The sequence below is a fragment of the Vigna umbellata genome, chromosome 2 (genome assembly GCF_029865625.1).
Source record: "Vigna umbellata cultivar VRB3 chromosome 2, Vumbellata_1.0, whole genome shotgun sequence".
In the NCBI taxonomy this organism is placed as follows: Eukaryota; Viridiplantae; Streptophyta; class Magnoliopsida; order Fabales; family Fabaceae; genus Vigna; species Vigna umbellata.
The window spans coordinates 9,780,098-9,802,794 of NC_142166.1; the positions used below are offsets into that span (position 1 = coordinate 9,780,098).

At 32.4% G+C, this 22,697-nt stretch overlaps 2 protein-coding genes across 2 annotated transcripts; both read left to right on the forward strand.

Moving 5' to 3' along the window:
- The first annotated feature begins 6,900 nt into the window (after positions 1–6,900).
- On the forward strand, positions 6,901–8,480 carry LOC124820732 (HXXXD-type acyl-transferase family protein). Its single transcript, XM_047292489.2, has one exon. It carries the CDS (start codon positions 7,011–7,013, stop codon positions 8,391–8,393), a length of 1,383 nt encoding a protein of 460 aa, XP_047148445.1. The 5' UTR covers positions 6,901–7,010; the 3' UTR covers positions 8,394–8,480.
- A 7,969-nt stretch (positions 8,481–16,449) lies between these two features.
- LOC124820729 (palmitoyl-acyl carrier protein thioesterase, chloroplastic-like) lies at positions 16,450–20,635 on the forward strand. The gene is made up of 7 exons (XM_047292485.2): positions 16,450–16,714; positions 17,235–17,740; positions 17,985–18,118; positions 18,717–18,830; positions 19,160–19,328; positions 19,418–19,486; positions 20,036–20,635. The coding sequence occupies exons 2-7, from the start codon at positions 17,252–17,254 to the stop codon at positions 20,303–20,305; spliced, it is 1,245 nt and encodes a 414-aa protein (XP_047148441.1). The 5' UTR covers positions 16,450–16,714; positions 17,235–17,251; the 3' UTR covers positions 20,306–20,635.
- Positions 20,636–22,697: the final 2,062 nt, after the last annotated feature.

The window sequence follows — 22,697 nt, forward strand, 5'->3', positions numbered from 1 at the left end:
TAACGTTTGAATTATACATATCATTTGACAAATTTTAATTTAAATGTTATCTTAAATCATCATTTTATATAAAAAAAAGTTAACGTCAGTTTAAAAAATTATATCTATATATTTTTTTAGTTTGACATTAAAATATATCCAAACCAAACTTTGATACACAGCTAAATTCATAATTTCACATATATATATAGTTTTATAAATATTACATTATCATTTTTAATAGAGATATCATTATAATAATAAAACAAACTAGAAAATGTAAATGTGGTTCGATAAAATCTCGAAATATGTTGTTATAGTTTTAATTCAAAATAAATAAATAAATGTGATGAAATTAAAATCGGGTGATTGAATTTTGCTAAGAGGACGCGAAGAATTAACTATAGGATGGTTAGCGTTAAATTTCATGACAACCTATTTATATAGATGAAAAAAATTAAAAATTTTACAATTTCTAATATTACATATATATGTTGAAAAATATGAGTAATCTGAATTTTAAGACCGAAGCTTGTGATAATGGGAATTTGAGATCAGGACTTCTTCTTACACCTCATTGTTTCTCTTTTCTTTTCTGCACCTCAACTTTTGGTTTACTTTCAATTTTACCCTATAAAATATATGGAGTGTATTTATTCTAATAGAGTCCTAAGTGTGATGTATGTTATGGAATTCGAATTTCAAATTTAACAATTTTATATTATCATTTTCATCCATTCTCATCCAGATCATTTTCATGCTGTTTCACCAGTGGCATGCTTCCCCAATCAACAGGTACTCAGTATATGCCAGTTTGTTTTCATTTGGATACCTCTTAGCATGGTAGATTCTCTCCATGTCCCGGAACCAATGGTCAGCTTCATCCAGGCTACACTTCCCATCAAACCTGGTTGGATGGTGTTGCAGAAAGCTTTCTAAGCTCCATTCTAAGACCGGACCCGTAGATGAAGACGCGCTTGCAGCGGTCCTACCACTAGCGATCATATCCATGAATTGTCTCTGAGTGGTATCAGCTGACGCTCTAGCGTTCTCATCAGACACTCTTGCAGCTTCCAGATTCTGCAAGGCTATGGTGTTTTGTTGAACCAATGCAACATTCTGCTGTTGCAACGCCTGAAGCACAGTCTCTAACATTTGGTTAGATTCAGATGGCTCGGCCTGAGGGGGAGGAGGAGGAGGAAGCCTAGGTGCCATCTTTTGTTCGCACAAAGAGGAAAGACGATCAGTCCAACTCAAATAAACAAGGACAACCAACTTAAACATGACTAAGAGTACACAAGCATAAGCAAGGCACACACATACCCTACATGATTTTTTAAGGACAAAAACTGCTCTGATACCATAAATATAACATCCCAGATTATATAAAAGCATATAATATAGTAAGTCCACATTTTAATATAAGAGAACAGTTAGAGTATACTGTAAATAAAGTTGTTAAGCTTAAAGACATCCCAAATAGAGTCATAATTTAAAACTTAAATATAATAGAGTATTCCAAACTGATGATGAACAAATAAGAGTCCTAACTAAACTAAGCAGCAGCATCATCTTCCTCCAAAGCCTGCTCCAGAGGCATCTCATCCACCTCTGATCACATCCAAGTGGATGATCATCGCAAAAGAAAAGCATACCCAAGCAAAACACAAACACAAAAGCAAGGGTGAGCTAGATATAAAAATCATGTTATAACATTCACACACAATATGCAAATAAGACAGATATACTAGGCTATACAAACATGACCTTTTGCACTTAAACTTGACTCGTCCGGACTTAGAATGATTGTCGAGCTATGGCGGGTCATGCACTCGTGGTGGCCTCTACTGCTTTGCAAAGTCATTGCCAATGGGTTTCACCCTACCACACTCACAAGGTTAGTCCGTTATCACTCACCTTAGGCCATACTGGAAGCACCCAAGACTAGGACCTCCTGCTACTACTCACGACATGATTCAATCCTCTCTACTTGAGAATGATTTACCATTGTAGTTTCAGGATAACCCCCAAGATTGAGCTACCATGCAAATCATTCTAAATACTAAGGACACCACCATGAATCTTCTCCTTGAAGATCATGGAATTACGTCCAACAATATAGGACACCACCATGTAACCTCCCTTTGAGATCCATGGAATTACGTCCAATAACATAAGGCATCACCAAGTAACCTCCTTAGAGATCCATGGAATTATGTCCATCAACCATACTTTTAAAACCACATACTTTCAATCACCAAACATGTCTCATACACTCACATACTTTCAATATAATCACATTACCACATCATATTATGCATTCCAAACATTCCACACACTTGATTCAACCGAAAAGAAAGCAAACAAGAAGACTAGACTCAAAGGATTCGCACAGCGCACCCTATGCGCAAGGTGAGACAGGATGGTCTCGTATAGCGCACGCCACTAATTCGCCATACGAATTAACTCGCAGCATGCATCAGACTTTCAACCTCTCGCATAGCGCACCCAGGTCGCTATGCGAGAGCCTAGACAGAGACCACACCCCCAAACCCTCTCGTTTTGCGCCCATCTCGCTCTTCGAATTAAAAGGGCAGTGGTTGCAGACCACCATCAGTCGCATAGCGACATGATTCGCCAAGCGAATCCACAAACAAAGAGCAGCACCATCTGGTCATTCGCACAGCGCATCAACTCGCACAACGAATGACTCAAACAGTGAGAACTCTCTACAAGGTCTCACTATGCGAGACAGCTCGCATAGCGAGTCTGCATAATCTGCAGAATTATGCAACTCACACACCCTTTACCATTTCTAGTTATTTTCCCCAACTTCTAACACTCATAGTTCGTGTTTTATACTTAACTAAACTTATCTAGATGATCCTAACTCTCCTTATTACTAATCTAAAGTGATTAAGATCAAGTTTTATCTTTTGAAACATCATTTTCCACAACTTGAGGATCCAATTTCCATTTTACCACTTTTAACATGTTCTAGTCCGGTTTTATGATCCTAACAAGTCACAAATGACTTGCCTAAGATGTCCCAACAACCCAAATGTGCCCATAACCCCTACTTCCCAAAATCACTACCTCACTTCCTCTCAAGTGACCCAAAACCCTAATAGAACACCCAAATTTCCTACTCATTCACTGATACAACAGGTCTCTCACCACAAGCACTTCAACATAGTTATTACTACAATTAAATACGTCCAAATAGTATACAAACATCACACTCCAGTTTCCACGGTCCCAAGGTTCAACACATGCAACTAAATCTTTCCAAGTTAAAACACAAAATAAACAATACAACGGTACAAAACACAACATACAAATAATGCAACCAAATAAAAAAAACATATCCTAGCTCCCTTTACCTTAGAGTAACTTGACTGAACAGTTCACAAGAACCCTTCAACCGAACCTTGAGTTGTGAGAACTCAACAAACCCTACAGGACATCACATTGGTGACAGAAACAACTCTTATAGCTAAAATGGAGTGGAAAAACTGAAGAAAATGAAAGCACAAGTCTCATGCAACTACAGAGACTGCATGTGCTAGTTCAAGGACAGAGAAGAGGTTGCATGGAGGGACTTACCAGCTTAGAACCTAAAACGAATCGGATGGTTTCGAAGCTCTCTACGCTGCGGAAGTTTTGGCACCACCTAAACAGAAGTCTACTGGTTCAAAGAGGATGAATGGAAGAGAGAAGACAAAGGTTGTAGAGAGAAGGCAGAGAAAAAGGAAGAGCTGAGTTTTTAGAGAGAGAATGAAGTTGGGTTAATGAACCAGATGTCTGAAAATAGGCTTTTAAATGCAAAGTTCTGGTTTCATTAAATTAATTATTCATTAACTTTCTAATTATTTTTCAGGTTCTTACAGTTTATTATTAAAAAAAAACAAAAAGTAAAAAAAATGTATATAATATAAAATAATAGGATTAATGATAAATAATAGCACACAAACAAATTAAATGAAAAATATAATATATTTTCTTTATATTTATTAAAACCATTTTAATTCATTAAAGTAATATAAAATTTAATATTTATATTCTTATGTAATAATTATTTTATTTCTTAAAATATTCATGCTTATAAATTATGTTTTTCTATGATTTCTCTATATTCTAGTATCCTAATATATTTGATTATGTGAAATTCGGCAACTACATCTTCAAAAAAATTAATTGGATTTCTTGATTCGATAAGTTCTCCAAGATTATGTTATCCGGTTTGTTATTATTAAGAGAGTAAAATGAGAAGAAAAAAAAAGTTTAAGGGTGAAGAATCTTCCTTTTGAGATTGAAGGGATAATTTGATTTGGATCATTTCTTTGCACTCCATCATTACTAAGTACATGCAATAGTAACTCAAAAATACTAAAATATCCTTTCTCATTATACTATCTCACCATTTTCATAGTTGTTGTATAATCGTTATTACATCTCTATTTTTCATTGTAATATTTGAGAGGAAGAAGAATAAAAAAAAGGAAAGAACTCATTCTAGAAAAAGAAAATTCTTTAAAAAAAACGTTTCTAAAATTTCTCTAAAAAGAACTTGTTCTAAAAGAAAAACTTTTAAAATGATCTGTTTAAGTTAGAAGTTATTTGTGAAAGAATACTTAAATAAGCTAAAAATAACTTATTGAAAGAATATTTAAGTAGGAATGACTCGTCAAAAAATACTTAATTAAGTCATAAATAAATTATGGAAAAACAACTTAAACGTGGTCAATATATAATAAGTTTATTGTAAAATGAATATTGATTAAGTTAAGAGTGACATGTGGAAAGAATATTCAAGAGGTTAGATTGAAATAATTACAAAATCAAACAATATCTAGTGGGCTCGTTAAAAATAACAAGAAGTTCAATCAATACTAAGAGATCAACCAAATAAAAAAGATAAGGGAAGACAAAATGAAGGATGAGAATATATATATGACACATCGTGAAGGGATATGACTTTGATGCAACTTGAATTTGGATATATGATAAAACCAGCAAGTATTTATAAAAAAAGGGAAAGGGTAGTCTACAAGGAAAAGTTATTTTGTATAACACTCAACCCTTAGGCTAGTTACATAGACCCTAAAAGCAGCTTTATTATAAGAAAGTTGTATAAAACAATAACAATAATAATTTTAACACCTCTTTTATATATATATATAAGGTATGTTTAAAGGCCTAATCTTAGCTGTTTAACAATCTATCCTTTTGAAGTTAATCTTCCTTGCTTCAATTATTGTGTACAGTTGACATGTCATTATTATAAAAGATGTTATGTAACTATTTAACCGGCACAGCTGGACCTGTTGAAAATTCTTTTACTTCCTTAATTATTTATAAATGAAAGCTACATTTTTGGATATGTGATTTTAGCAAATATCTAGAGCTATGAGAATCTTCTAGGTATTTGCTAAAAGCTTCTGTAGTTCCTCTTTTCATCTATAAATCATCAAAATATCCATATAAATGCTTCTTTATCTCTTAAAGTATGAAACAATACAACCCAAAAGGAACACTTTCCTACACTTTACACAAAATCAATTTTCAGACCGCTAGCTGCTGTCACCAATATAACCTATGATAGAAATATAAAAGAATTCCAGCTATAATTAATATCATATATAACGAACTATATATATCTTTTATTTCATCCTTTCTTCTATTATAGACCTGTAAAGGTTTATCAATTATTTAATATATCAAAAGTCTAAGCACTTTCTCTTCTTTTATATCTAAACTACAATCAAACCATGTTTATATGGAACCATTGTCATTTATGAAATCATCATTAGGTTTCACTCAAATTTCTTGTTTGCTAAAACCTTGCATGTCATTCACAGTCTTCATATACGAAACGCTTTCCATGGGAATAATTTAAATAAGAGTATAAGTATCATATTAGGTAAAAATAACAAAGTTAACTATTATATATTAAAAAAATACTATAAAATTTTTGTTTCTAGATTTTGAATTAAAAAAAGGTGTCAATTCCTTACTTATATTGGATAAAAGTCACGTATGCAATGACTTTTTTAAATAAAAAAAATCACATATTCACTATTAAAAGTCCCATCATTTCAAGACATTGACGATTAGACGTGAGTAAAGAAGATAAATCTTCACAGTAACAGAAAGTGATTGGCATTCGAAAGTGACCTCAGTACTAGAAAGAAAAACATGTAATCCTATTACTTACTCTAAAATTAGAAAAAAGACTCGCTCAAACTCAACTTATCTAAGCAGCTACAAATGTTTATTTTGCATTGGCAAATGAACAAAAAAGTATACTCATATATGATAATAAAAAGACAAAAAAGTCTACGTTACAGAAGAAACAAATACTTTATCCACTCCATCAGGCTGGCCTTGTGATTCTTTCTGTTACTTTGAAGACGATCCATATATATCAATGTCATGTTCTAAATAAGCTTTTAAAATGCTATCCAACTTGAATGTAACTGAACGTGACCCACTGATGACGCAAAAAGAAAGAAAGTTGTTGTAATTAAGATGAACTGAATTTCAATTGTGCTGTCAAGTATGAAGGTAGTCAAGTGAGGTGATATGATCTTTAATTTTCTGTATGGTTTATTTTTGTTCATATTTGGAATAACATTTGTCTCTGGGAGTGCTAATTTTTGGTAAGTCAATCAGTATAAGCATTATTGTATTTGATATATTTATGTTGTTTTAAGAAATGCGAAAATTGTTGTCCCCGAAGATAAGAAAGTTCATGCATAATGAGTCTAAAATATTATAAAGGATTATGTATTGATGTAGAAGTAATAAGTGTGTCATACAAAGATGGTAAATGGGTGAGGGAAATAACATATAATTTATCTGTCACCAACTTCACACCTGCAAATCTTCAAGAACCCGTCTTATTCACTTCAAGTCTCTTTTCATCTTTCTTTGTTTATCGGAGAAGCTACCCCATCTTTTCATGCTTCTGCAAATATTATATCTACAAATTAATGGAGCCACATTTCACATGACCTGAGAATTTCCTCATGGCTTCTCCATGGGTTCAAGAGCTCCATATTCATCACTTCACCATTCCTGTAACCATTGATAGAATGTCTTCTGTTATGCCGTCAAGGCCTATTCCTGTTAAACCAGGTGACACTTTATACCTTTCCAATCTCGATGACATGATTGGAGCTCGTGTTTTCACACCTACAGTGTATTTTTATCAGTTACACAGCACTGGCTCTTCCCAAAAACCTGTCACAAAAATACTACAATGTGCTCTCGCTGATGTTTTAGTGCCTTACTACCCTTTATCAGGCAGGCTCAGAGAGACGAAGAATGGTAAACTAGAAGTGTTTTTTGGACCGGAGCAAGGAGCACTCGTTGTTGAGGCACGATCTGATGTTGCCTTAACTGAATTAGGAGACCTCACAGCTCCGAACCCGGCTTGGGAGCCTTTGATCTTCAAGTTTCCCAATGAAGAACAATACAAAGTCCTGGAAATGCCACTGGTCATTGCTCAGGTGACCCTTTTCCGATGCGGTGGTTTTAGCCTTGGTTTGAGGCTTTGCCATTGCATCTGTGATGGAATGGGAGCCATGCAATTTCTGGGTGCATGGGCTGCTACTGCAAGAACAGGGATGCCGGTTATAGACCCCGTGCCTTGTTGGGACAGGGAAGTTTTCCGGCCACGTGATCCACCGGTGGTTAAATTTCCTCACTTGGAGTTTATGAGAATTGAAGAGGGCTCCAACCTAACAATGACACTGTGGCAAACCAAACCGGTTCAGAAGTGTTACAGGATCAAGCGCGAGTTCCAGAATCGCGTGAAAGCTCTTGCTCAGCCATATGACGCTGCAGGTTGCACCACTTTTGATGCCATGGCAGCTCATATATGGAGATCATGGGTGAAAGCTCTTGATGTGAGGCCACTAGATTACCAGCTTAGGTTAACGTTTTCGGTGAATGCTCGGCACAAGCTGAGAAACCCAGCACTGAAAGAAGGGTTTTATGGAAATGTGGTGTGTGTTGCATGCACAAGAAGCACTGTCTCTGAGCTTGTGCATGGAGAATTACCTGAGACAACCCTTTTGGTTCGAGAGGCCAGACAGAGTGTGTCCGAGGAGTATTTGAGATCTACAGTGGATTATGTCGAAGTGGATAGGCCAAGACAACTTGAGTTTGGTGGGAAACTAACAATAACTCAATGGACAAGGTTCTCAATATACAAGTGTGCAGATTTTGGGTGGGGTAGGCCACTCTATGCTGGTCCTATAGATTTAACACCCACACCTCAAGTTTGTGTCTTTCTTCCTGAAGGAGAAGCTGATTGCAGTGATGCTTCTATGATCGTGTGCATATGCTTGCCTGAGTCTGCTGCTCAAAAGTTTACACAAGCTTTGTTGCTCCATTCTGATTTTTGACAAACCTTTTCCTTATTCAACTTATCGTACCTTATGCTGCCTTTACTTCATTAATTATGCTCTAAATAAAACCTTAATGTTTATTCATTTTTATAATTTTACGTTGCATCTACTTCATCCACTGTTACCATGTACCAGGTTGAGAGACCAAACTTATACATAACTGGATTACATCTGCCAATTGCAGCCTTTCTTAACTTTCACCATAAGAAATGTAAATTTTTTGTATGTCATTCTCTTTCAAGAAATTTGATAGTTCAGAATCAGCTTTAAGATAACAATTTTGGCATTATATGTTATACAATTATTTATTAACGAATTTAGTTTAGTATATTTTTTTTTTTTAAATTAGTCATCCTCATCGATTTTATTCAGTCAATCTAATTCAATTTACTTAACAAGTTTAAAAAATTCAAATCTAATCTTACCCAACACTGATAGATTAGACAGGTTAACTTATTTATTTATTTAATTATAATATTTTTTTTCTTCAATTCCAAAGAAATAGCAAATGTTTTTTAATTAAAATATAAATAAAGTTTAATTCAAATACAATTCAGAATTATGTTAAATTCCAAATAATAAAAATAAATAAATAAAGTTCAAATACAATCCAAAATCATATTAAATTCCAAAAACAAAAAAATACAAAACAAATTATTATCTAATATCAAATAATTATTGTCACTTATTCATTTATAATATTAAGATTTTGAATGGATAAATCTACAACACGGAAGGATTTAGGTTTAAGATTTTTATTTTTTTAATATAATTTAAAATTTATGAATGGGTTTGTGAGTTAACTGGATTCATTACGGATTCAATTTGGATTAGTTGAGTTTTTAATGAATTAGATTCAATTTTTAGTCCTACTAAAATTTGTAATTTTTTTAAAACTCAACTTGACTTGAACGGGGTGAAGTTGACTTATAAGTTTTAACTTATTTTAATAGAACTAGTATATATGTTTATCTTTCGTATCATTATAGAATTGAAGTTAAAAATAATTTAAATACACAATTTTTTAATATTTAAAATATTTTTTAAGAATAAAATCATAACAAAAGTTTTAGCTTGGTAATTATCTTAATAGAATTGAGATTGGAATAATTAATATAAATTTTAATTTTATTTTGTAAATAAAATAAATTTTGAAGGTATTAATTTCTAATTTTAATTTGTAATTACTTTTTGAATTCTTACAATTTTATGTTTATGGATAAAGTATTTTAAATACGTACATTTTTGTGGATCCCAAACTGAAGTTGATGGTTTAGCTACCCTAAATGTGTGGATGAGATGGTTGAGGGTCGTTTTGGTCCTTCTTTGTGGAGATCCAATAACTCTTATTTCTTCACAATCTCATTAACCTAATTGTGCTACAATGATTGTTATCCCAAAATAATATTTGTAATTAAATAATATTTGTAATTAAATCAAACTTTACAATGATTGTTATCCCAAAATTCTTGTTAAAACAAATGATAATTAGAATTGACATCAAAACTATGGTCGAAATTGACCGAAACAGCATTAAATTGCTTGATTCATGAAGCGTCAAAGTTAGTATTTTGTCGAGAGATATTTAGCAAATTATGATTTATGATCTCTTTTAAAAGTCCAAGCTTTTTAATTATAACAATTTAAATATAAACTATTGAAATTTGCATTACTAAAATTGTTATAGTACGTGCTAAACATATATACTCCTTTGAGGGTGACTTTTTTTTGTAGATGGAAATAGGCTATCCATAGTTGAAGATTAAAGAAATACAAATAATTTATAAATGTGAAATTTATTAATGTTCTGACAAAAAATAGGAATATAAATAATTTTTATGTATTGATTATATAACTTTAACTGCTGGAAATTATAATGATCAGTACGTGACAACTTTTTTATTTGTTAATCTAAATATGTATATGGTCTCTGTTTGTTGTTAGGCATACTATGGCCTACTCAACATTATTTGAAGAAATTGATAAAATGAATTAATTATGTTTAAACACCAAATGGACTAAAGTTATAAATTAAACCCCAAGTTTGGAGTTATCCTTTTTCTTCATCAAAATTGAAAAATGAAAAAAAGAAAAGAAAAAAAGAAAGAGTAAATTGTTTTCATTAACTTCATGAAAGCTGTTTGTATGTGTTGTAAACTATAGAAGTAAAGTATCAAAGAAGTAAAAAAAAAGTTCATATATTTCAATGTTTCTGGTTAACATCAATGAATAGAATATTCAGAAAGTAAAAAAAGAAAGAAGTAATTAAAGATTTTAAATCTTGATTCTTAAACAATATGATTGTAATATTTAATTTTTTTAGAAAAAATAAAGATAAAATAAAGTTGATTGTATATAATTAAGCAACCGATTTTGGTGATGGGAAGAGGAGGCAGTGACGTGATGATGAGGTGGAAGAATGCAACTGCTATCTACACAGAAACACATACCTAAAGCAAAGTGAATTAAAAGAAACCAGCTTTGACGGCATAGACATGAGAAATTAAGTGTGTGCTTAATTGCTGAGTAATGTTGCTTTCTCCTTTCTCATTTGCCACATGATTCTTCTCATTCTCTCAACCATCTTCCATTAATATGCAACCAAATATCCGGTTCCCATTCTCATCTCTCTTTCGCTAATTAACTAAACTGCCTTCTCATTATACTTTCCTCCACTTCGCTTTCACACAAATTCTCTCTTCCTACTTTTTCTCACCTTCATTCATCAAAATTATAATCATTCATCTTCAATAAATATTTTAAGACGTAAAATGTAAATGGAAATGGTTTTTATCACACTCAATAATTTTATATCTATACAAATCGAATTTTAAAATAGTTTAAATACTTTTTTTTTTCTTTTTTTTTTGAAATATCTTTTGTAACATTCCAACATTAACAAAACTAAACTTAAAGAATTGATTTTACATAAACAAGAGAACGGTTAATATCCATTATACTTCCTATTATACTCCTTAACTCCACCGTTGATCAGTAGGGCTTGTTCATCTTTGACATTCCCTTGAGCTCACATCATTAAGGTGATTAATATTGTAAAAAAAAGACAAAACACACAAAAGTAAAAGTAAAATAATAATATATAAAAAAAAATACATATAATTCAAGTGTAAATACTATACACCACAAATGAATCAAGCAATCCTAAGCATACAATTCTAAACTAACTATCCGGATAAGGTATGAATGTCGAGCTATGGCGGGTCATGCACTTGTAATGGCCTCTACTGCTTTGTAGAGTCATTGTCAATGGGTTTCACCCTACCACATTCACAAGGTTTGTCCGTTAAACAATGCCTTAGGCCAATGTAAAGCCCCTAGACTAGGACATCCAGCTACTCTCACCACGTGTCTCACCCCTCTCTACTTGAGAATGAATGACCATTAGAGTGTTAGGATGACCCCCAAGATTGAGTTCCCTACATTCATACCAACAACACTTTGATACAACCATTAAGAATCTTCCTTAGAACTCTTACAAACCTCAAATCCATACCATCATATATTTCAAACCACTGCATTGAACATAAAAGTAATAATCATACCAATTACTTCCAAACATATAAGAGAAATACAAATAAAACAACCAAAACACATCCATTCTCATCACAAACTTATATTTAAATAAACATCATACATGTTCCTCATCACGTTATTAACCAACCATTGTTTCATCAGAGACATTAAACACATCATAAAAGGTATGAGTAAACTTAGTTAAAATCCTAGTATTTTCGCTCAACCATCAAATCTCCTTGTTTAGCTAAAAATGTCTGACAACTCACTCGCTCAACCACTAGATCTACTTGCTCAGCCACCAAATATGTTCGCTCAGCTAAAAGGTTAAACAACACACTCGTCCAACAACCAATCTCTCACTCAACGAGAAAATCATTGGAACTTACATATTTAAAATCTCCTAAAAGTCACCCAGCCACCATAAACTTTGTTATGTGAACACAAAATAAGTGGGCTTTGCTCGCCCAACGACCATACTCATTCAGCGAGTCTGTAGAATTTTGTAGAATAGCAGTTATGCATAATCTGGACCTACCAACCTAAAACTTTCTTACCTTCAATGCATATACGAACCAAATTGCTATTTTAGACCTTAGATGTAACTCATCAACACATTTATGATTCAACTTAAGCACCACTATGATTATTTCACCATAATTTAGACTCACCAATCAAAAATCAACATTTAAAAGCTCACAACTCAATTCTACCCATTTATATTCACATTTTGGTAAACTAAGTGTTCAAAAAAGTTCTAAATGAACTAAAAACAAACCTTAAACCTCACGTTTTTTCATCCAACCCTTATATTAGAATTTCACCTATCAAAATCTCTATTTTTAGACTAAATCTACTATACAATGCTACTTGATTACTACTTTCCAATTCAACATCATATTTTTGGTTAACTAGACAAGTTTTAAAGACAAGTTTTAGATCAATCCAATAATTTGTTGTATTTAAAGAAAATTATTTTTAAAGCAAATAAAAATTATAAAATTATAAAACAAAAAATAAAAAACAATACAATATTATAAAGTTTTAAGATTATAAAATAATAAAATTATAGAATTATAGAATTATAAATTATAGAATTAAAGAATTATAAAACTATAAAATTATAGAAATAAAGAATTATAAAATTATAGAAATAAAGAATTATAAAATTATAAAATCATAAAATTATAAAATCATAAAATTATAAAATCATAAAATTATAAAATCATAAAATTATAAAATCATAAAATTATAAAATCATAAAATTATAAAATCATAAAATTATAAAATCATAAAATTATAAAATCATAAAATTATAAAATCATAAAATTATAAAATCATAAAATTATAAAATCATAAAATTATAAAATTATTAAAATATAAATTTTTATAAAATTATAAAATTATGAAAATATAAAATTTTAAAATTTCGAGATTATAGATAATATAATTATAAAATTATAATTATAAGATTATGAAATTATAAAATTACAAAATTACAAAATAACCAGGCAAAATAACAAATAACATAGATAGTAACAACATGAGTCCATATCACTAACTTAACATAAAAGGCTAACAACGAAAAATTAATTACAAACTTAAATTTATTAAATTTTTAATAACCATAAAAATTTATTAAAAACTCAATTAAAAGTTTTCAAATACTTAAAATATAATTAAGCTTATATATAAATTATGTTTGAGATATATGAAATAACTGTTAGATTAAATATGTTTTGAGTTTAATTTTTAACTTAAATTATTTAATACTTTTATCTTTAAATTCTGTATAAACATTTTTTTAAATGATTAATAAATAACGTACTAAGTATCTAAACAAAGATAAGATGTTCTTTACTTTGTTTTGTCCATTTGATTTTCATTTTATTTTTATGTTATTGTGTGTAATCCTTTAACAAAAAAATATATTTTTGGATAAATTATTTTTGTTTTAAATCCTTTCAAATTACATCTTACAAAAATATTAGAGAGTACCCCATTACAAAAATATTATATTGTTTTTGTATGAAATTTTGAACATTATCTTTTTCATCAAAATTGATTTTTATCTTTAGGTTCTCTTTATCGTATATTTTGTTTTTAAATAATTTATTTGTTTATCTTTTCATTTTTATTATATTTTGTTATTTATGAATTTTAATTTTTAAATTAATGGTTAAATATATCTTTAGCTTCTGAACTTTCACGCGAAATTGAAATTTGTCTACCAAAACTTTAGTATATTTTGGAACTCAAACATTAAAAATAAATTTATATAATCTTTTTAATCTAATTATGTTAAACTTTTTTTGTTGTTTCAAATGCGTTTTTCAGTTGACATGTTAACATTAGAGAGTATGTCAAATGGTATAAAAAAACTCAAATACTATATGAAACGTGTTTGACATGTCAAAAAAATTTAATATAATTGTGTTAAAAGGAGTATGTCTATTGATTTTTAAAGTTTGGAGACTAAAATATATTAAAATTTCGCACAAAGACAAATTTATTTACGCATCAAAATTTAAAAACTAAAAACATATTTAACTTTCTTTTTAGGTTTAATACCTATTTTGGTCCTTCTTTGTGTGTAGGGTCTGTTCAAAGTTGTCCTCCTTTCTTTCAAAAGTTCGCTAAGATCCTACTTCTCGCAAAAACGATGCACGTTAGTCCTTTTTGGTTACGACATTAAAAAGACTAACGGCATAGCTGCTCAGCTGGCAAAAAACTGATGAGTTGTACAGTTTTGGTTGTGGTGGCACTGTGACTTCTGTTAAAATAAAATAATTTAGAATGATTTAAAATAATTTAAAATGATTTAAAATAATTTAAAATGATTTAAAATAATTTAAAAGATAGGGTTAAAAATAATTTTAGGATTACCTAAAGGGATATTACATTTGGGGTAAAATAAACTCGCGATTTCGGGGCGATTTAGGGTTCAACAATCAACTTTCCAAGAGTTCAGATTTTGATTATTGGTGAAATCAAGTTCGTGGTTCGCCGAAGAGCGTGGTTCGTTCGTCAGTGCTAGTGAGGTTAGTGTTCTTACTTATAGTCTGTGATGCCTGAAGCAGTTCGCGATGAATTTTTCATTCCAGGAGTAACTTTTGCGAACAGGAAGAACAACTTTGTGATGAAGTCATCCCTAACCCTAACCCTTTGCTTTTAAATTTGGGAATAACAGTAGCACGAATCTCCAAGACCCATAACCTTTGCTTTTAGATTTGAGAACAAACGTAGCACGAATCACCAACAACCCTAACTTTGTTTTTAAATTTGGAAAAAACAACCATGAATCTCTTTGCTTTCAGGATGAATCAGCAATTCAATTTAACACGTCAACCAAAACTGTACAACTCATCAGTTTTTTGCTAGCTGGATAGCTGTGCCGTTAGTCTTTTTAACGCCGTAACCAAAAAGGACTAACGTGCATCGTTTTTGCGAGAAGCAGGATATTAGTGAACTTTTGAAAAAAAGAGAACAACTTTGAATTGACCTTACAAAAAGAGGACCAAAATAGATATTAACTTTTTTTTACTTTTCATCTTTATCCTTCTACCATTACAAAAAGCTTATTTTACACAAGAGACTTGATTTTTGATGAAAAAAAATAAGAATTCAAATCGCTTTAAAAAAGCTATAAATACATGTTGTCACATATAGAAAATATCTTATCTTATAATTGTTTTTTCTCACAAATACTTATCCAAAGTTTCTTACTAACATGATCGTGAGAAAATCTTTGCATACCAATTTTCTTTTTGTGATGTTTCGAAACTCAATAACACGTTCACCTGAAAATTGTTAGGCCAAATCCGATAAAAACAACAATACAAAATGTTTCTCTTTTTGTGTATCTCCATATTTTTACACCTATTTAAATAATAAATTATTTTTTTCCTATTAAACTGTGTATATGATACATATTATTTGAACATGGTATCTCTATCTATTATCAATAATACATATATGCAATTTTTTTTCTTATTCAATTTCTTCGTTCTTCTTTTTCTACAAATTTAATCTTTTTGAGTTGAACAATGATAAATAACAATAAAAAGTTAAAATGAATATGAGAAGTCTTTATTACTGCGATTGAAGATGAGAAAAAGACATTGACGAAAGACCAAAACAGGTAGTTGGTAGTATTTCTTTGGTTTGATTGCAACATATTAAAGACCAAGACTTTGTGGGGAACATAGTTACGAAGCTACTCATAGCAATACGTAAAACTTCATCGAAAACTAAATTATTACAATTTAATAAGTTTCTTTAATTCGATGTTGTAATAATTTGAATGCATCTAGGCTAACTAAATCACTGAATATTTTATTTGATGTAGCAGAAAAAATATAAGGAAATTTAATTTGTAAATTACTTTAAAACAAAATTACTATTATTTTATTTATTATTTGGGACTTATTAAATTATTTGAAAAAAAAAAAAGAGTTCGAAAGAGAAGAGAGGCGGGCGGGAGGGCCAGGTGTGTTGTATATAAGAAAGCGTCTGGAGGCTAATTCGGTGGCACTAACAATCGCTGGCCCTATCAGACACACGCCTTATATTAATATTTTCTTTACCTTTTACTTTTCGAATTCAAAAAATACCACAACAACATCCATAATTTTTGGATTCCATTCCCAAAACGAGAACAAGAAGAAGGAGAGAGACATTGGAACGGGAAAACGAAGAAGTGCGTTCTTTCTCTGTTTCTTCGCCATCCACTTCTACCCGTTTCATCTCTCCCCTCTCTTCTTTTCTCCGTTTCATTCATCAAGGTATCAACATTAAACGCTGCGTTTTCTTCCCGCCACCCTCCTCCCAACTTTCCATGCTTCGTTTTTTTTTCCTTTTTTAATTTCGCTTCACAAATCAATGGAACATTCGGGTCTCTCAAATCAAATGTAACACATATCCATTCATCATTCTTTCAATCGTTTTCTCCTGGATTCTGATGCATTGCGATGCAACTCATCGTTTTTGTGTCAATTATAATATACCGATACCAATGGTTTTTAAATTTTCTTTCAATAGCATGAATCTTGGTTTGTGGTGTTTCGTTTTCTTTATTCAAAGTCAGATCTACACCGACTTTCGCATTTATTATACATTAATTCACCGATAAATTGGTTTCTGAAAAATCAGTCGTAACTTACACTTTATACATTTTTTTTCTCTTTTTTGTAACAGAAATTTCTGATTGATGTTGTTGTTTTCTTCAAATATTCTTGTAGGTTGGCCTTACGATTTGGATATTAACACGTTTATTTTTTAATGATGTTTCAACTTTCCATGCAGGCGTAGGAGTATTCACGATGGTTGCAACAGCCGTAACGGCGTCGTTTATCCCTGTTGTGCCTTCGCCGGACTCTGGAAAAGGGAAGCAGACGCAGTTGGGTGGTGGGTCTGCGAGCCTGAGAGGACTCCAACCGAGAAATGGTTTATGCGGTGGCTTGCAGGTGAAGGCAAACGCTCATGCCCCTCCGAAGGTTAACGACACCGTGAAGGTTGAGGATGATTTGCCATCTTCATCGTCACTTACTCCTGCTCCGAGGACTTTCATCAACCAGTTACCGGATTGGAGCATGCTTCTCGCTGCCATCACCACCGCCTTCCTAGCTGCGGAGAAGCAGTGGATGATGCTCGATTGGAAGCCGCGCCGGCCCGACATGCTCGTTGACCCCTTTGGGATAGGAAAGATTGTGGAGGACGGGCTTGTGTTCAGGCAGAACTTCTCAATTCGGTCCTACGAAATTGGCGCTGACAAAACCGCGTCTATAGAGACGATGATGAATCATTTGCAGGTCAGCTCATGAAAAACAACTTATCAGCGGTGTTTCCCGTGAGAATTGGAAATCTGTATGATAAATATTTGCATGCGACTTCAAAGTTTAAACTCTAATTTTAATCCTATTTTATTTAGATAATTGGTACACTAAAACGTTTGTTTGCATGCATGCTACGAAATAAAACTCCAATTCTAAGTTTTGTCAAGTTGTATGTCGGTGTTTTTTATTTTATTTTATTTTGTATTTGTCTTAACAACAGGAGACAGCTCTTAATCATGTTAAGACTGCGGGGCTTCTTGGTGATGGTTTTGGCTCCACGCCTGAAATGTGTAAGAAGAACTTGATTTGGGTGGTTACCAAGATGCAGGTTGTGGTTGATCGGTATCCTAAATGGTATGTTAGTTTGACTTGGCTTTTTATAGAGTGAACTGCAACAGCATCCATGCTCTCTTCTGTTGATATCTTCTTTTGTCTTTGTCATCATCTTTTCTTTGACTTTTCATAATATCTGGTTGATTTTTTTTATTTCTGCAGTTCTCTTGCTTGGGCATGCTGTTTTTGCAAAAAAGTGACATATGAGTTGGAAACTTGGGATTTAATGCGTGCTTGGAATAGATTATGGATCATATTTGAAAATAATTTTATTTTTCATAATCTGAAGTTGTGAATGAAATACTTCTGCCATTTACATGAAATTCTTCCTGGATGGTAATAAATATAATAAACATAAGTTTTATATATGAAGAGTAAAGGGAAGTTGCCGTACCTCTGTTAGACTGGATATGATAGGGCAATAAACTACTATGTATAGATATTTTTACCTTTCGTAGTAAAATTGTATATTTCGCCATTATGGTAAAAAAATCAGTGCATACACAGGTTTTCAAAAGATGCAACTTATACCATGTGCCTATTTTTACATTTACTCTGTTCGACGATAAATAATGATTCTGTTTCATCTGAAGCTGACTGAATCTATGTTTTGCTTCAGGGGTGATGTTGTTCAAGTCGATACTTGGGTTTCCGCATCAGGAAAGAATGGTATGCGTCGTGATTGGCTTGTGCGTGATGCCCAAACGGGTGAAATCTTGACAAGAGCCTCCAGGTAGATGTCAGTTTCAGGAATCCTTTTTTCTGTTGCCTATAGATACGTTTTAGTGTTTTTTCTGAATCTGAATTCTCTTTATCATATTTACTTTATCTTAAGAAAATATTAACTTTCAACTTGCTTTTCTCATGCCTTTAGAAATCTTGATAAAGTCGAACAATTGCAGTATTAAGATTTTTTGCAGATGAGAATTTTAGAATCCACAAACAGTATTTAATACAATCTAATTTGCTATGAAGTACAAACTCATCTATCTGCTGCACCTTGGTGCTAGGAAATTGTAAGGATTTTCTGATTGGTTGATTTATTATTTTGATGTTCTATAGTGTTTGGGTCATGATGAATAAAGTGACAAGGAAACTGTCTAAAATTCCCGAAGAAGTCAGGGGAGAGATAGGCACTTATTTTGTGGATTCTGCTCCAGTTGTGGAAGAGGATAAAAGAAAACTATCCAAACTTGATGATTCAGCTAATTTCATTCGCACTGGTTTAAGTGTATGCAAAATCTTTATGTAATTGCTAACATTTATTTATTTTAAGTACCTCAGATGTTTTCCAATTATGTTATTTATCTCTATTTACAGCCTAGATGGAGTGATCTAGATGTTAACCAGCATGTTAACAATGTGAAGTACATTGGGTGGATTCTGGAGGTAATTAATCTTCTATTCTTGAATTGTTATTTAATCGGTCCTTAATTTCTTTTTTTAGCGCGATTTATTAGTAGAGCTCGTTTGACCTTTTAAAGGCAGGTTCAATGGTGATACTGTTATTATGCAACACCCACAGTGTGCCAATGCAACTGTCAGTTAGTTCTTTTTAGAGTAACCTGGGCTTGAGTCTCAATACCTTTTCAGGTTTAGCTTCCGAAAGCATTTCGTAAGATCATGTTTTCTGATTTCCAGTCCTATCAAGTGAAAATTGTTTGAAAATATCAAATTTGTATCATAGTTTTGCCTCGTATGAAAGTAGTTTATGACAGTTCGTGAAGTGCATTGAAAGTAGCTGAGAGTTGTAAAATGGGACGGTAGATGGGGAAATAAAACACCACTTTTCCACGTTTGATCTTTTCGTGTCCTACTTTAGAGTCCCCTTTTTTATTAGTGTGTTTTATTTGTTAGGATAAACAATGATTTTTATTCGTTTAGTTTGGATTTTGATGAATCCATTAAACCAAAAATATTTTGCTTTGATTACTGCAGAGTGCTCCACAACCACTTTTGGAGAGTCATGAGTTATGTGCCATGACTTTGGAGTACAGAAGGGAGTGTGGCAGGAACAGTGTGCTGGATTCCCTGACTGATATATCTGGTGCTAATGTAGGCAGTTTAGCCGACGGTGGACTTTTTGAGTGCAAACACTTGCTTCGACTTGAAGATGGTGCTGAAATTGTGAGAGGTAGGACCGAATGGAGATCCAAGTCTGCAAACAACTTTGGAGTTCTGAGTCAGGTTTCAGCAGAAAGCACCTAAATATTGATTGTCATAACTGGATGAAGTGGCATAAACTCCCTTTCCCACCTGCAGATTGGATCAAACCTCATTGGAGCTTCGTTTTTGTTTTTATCAAGATCTACATGTCTTAAATATATAAAATCGTTACTTGTAAAGAATGGAAGAAGGGTGGGAAAGTTGAATTCCATTTCATTTATGGTCATGCTACTCTTAGGTGTCATCAATATTCAATTGTTCGTCAAAATGGCTAAGCCTGTATATTAGTATAATTTCATTTTTCCTTTCCCTTTAAAGGAAAGACGCAACACACCAAAACAAATAAATGATCTTCTATAGGTTGCAGGCTGACTTGGGTCTCTCATTTGCTGTTTTTATGGTAAGTTAAGCCATTTCTTCCGGTAATTCCATAATTTCAACCTCGACCTCCTTAAAATTTTGTATCCTAGAATATATGATTTGAAATATAATATTTTTTATATTTTGGATTATATATTTTAGAATATAAAATAAAAATATATATTCTGAATTATATATTTTGAAAAATAAAATTTACATTTTAGATTGGAAAATGCAAAAATTTATTGGAGTGTTTCTTCTTGCATCTCCATACTTTGTTCATGCACCTCCATATTCTTAACTTCCTTCCATATTCTTCTCCCCTTCCTTCTTTCTCCATCTCCACCAACGCCCCTTCCTCTACTTCCACTGGTGCTGGTTCTTCTTCTTCCTCCACTTCCACCGAAGCTCCTTCACCTACCTCTATTGGCGCCCCCATCTTCTTCCTGCAGCTCCACCGAAGCAACATTGAACCAACCAGCTATAACACCTTCTTCAACCCCATGAACATGGGTATTGCAGTACTAAGATTGAAAAGAAAATAAAAGGGTAGTGTTGATTTGATGATTTGTTCTTGTGTTGTGGGTTGAAGTGTTGAGAATTTGTAATTACTTGCATATGGATGATAAAGAATAATGAATGTGTATCATTAAAGGGGTGATATCTTTACGTGTTGTTCTATGAATGGGTCCTTGAGAGCTGTGGCATGGGTCACTACTACTGCGACAACTACACAGTTTTATTCCCTTAAAAGATACATTTTGGACTCTCCAAGTCCCGAATGTAAAATTAAGATGTATTTCGCATTATATAATTTCAAAATGTAAACTAATATTTTCAATGTTACAATTTCAAATGCAAAATAAAAAAAAAAATTGTATTTTGAATTATACAATTCAAAATTATATGACATAGATTATATAATTCAAGATATATTTTTTACGTTTTAGATTATGTATTCCGAAAATTTGCAAATTCTACGTTTCAAAACTCAATAAAAAGAGAATAAAATGGGAAATTTAAAATATATGTAGGTGCGTGATGAAATTAAAGAGGTGCAGAAGAAATGTCACTTGGTATGACAATGTATTACATACTCCCTTCCCTCTCTTCCCCTTTTCTTTTCTAATTATAAAATTTTGTAAGATTCTTACCGAATTTAACCAAAAGTCTTTGAGCCAAAAAGTTTTGGAGGCGGAACATTCGCTCTTGAATTTCAGGCTTCTATTATCTGGTAACTAAGCTTCAAGAGATTCATTTAGAAAATGGTCTTTGATGGTTAAGTAAATAAAAGAGTGAGAATCAGTATAATAATAATAATAATGAGAGTGGAGAGTTGGGAAATACGAGAGTTTCAAAATTGACTTTTGTACTATAGGATACCTAATCCTCCAACTGTCGACCAATAACCCGACGACAATTAAACCAATGCAGGACATTCTCATGCCCGTAATGACATCCGACCACTTAGTGTGGTCGACCACTAGACAACCGACTATAATAACATACGACCATGTGGCGTTGTCGACCAGTTGAGGCTCGACAATCGACACGTCGTCCGCCCAGATCGACACGCATGATGATCGACATACAATATGCGACATCGTGATCTAGCGGTTACAAATAAACAGTTACGCATATTGGCTAACAAGCGCCGTGAATCATGGAAGTACTTGACTCAATATCTAGCAGTTATAACTTATAGATAGCCAACTCCAGTAACCACCCGAGATTTCAGGTAAACGGTTTATTTTACTCCTTTAAATACACACAGCATACCAGAAAAAAGGTACGTTTTTCCCCTAAGAGAAAATTAAGAAAGATTCAGTTGCTCTAACCAAGACCATTATTGACTTGAGCGTCGGAGTGCCTTTGCAGGTACCCAGCCCACCGTACTCAGAGCTTTGGAGAAGAGAGAAAGACGACACAGTGAAAGCAACACAGAGAAGGAAGAAAGTAAGGTTGTTAGGTTCGTATCTTGGTCCCTACATCCCTACCGAAACATTTTGGCGCCCACCGTGGGGCCCGAGATTACTATCCCAACAACGACCACCGGAGCAATGGAAAATTCAAA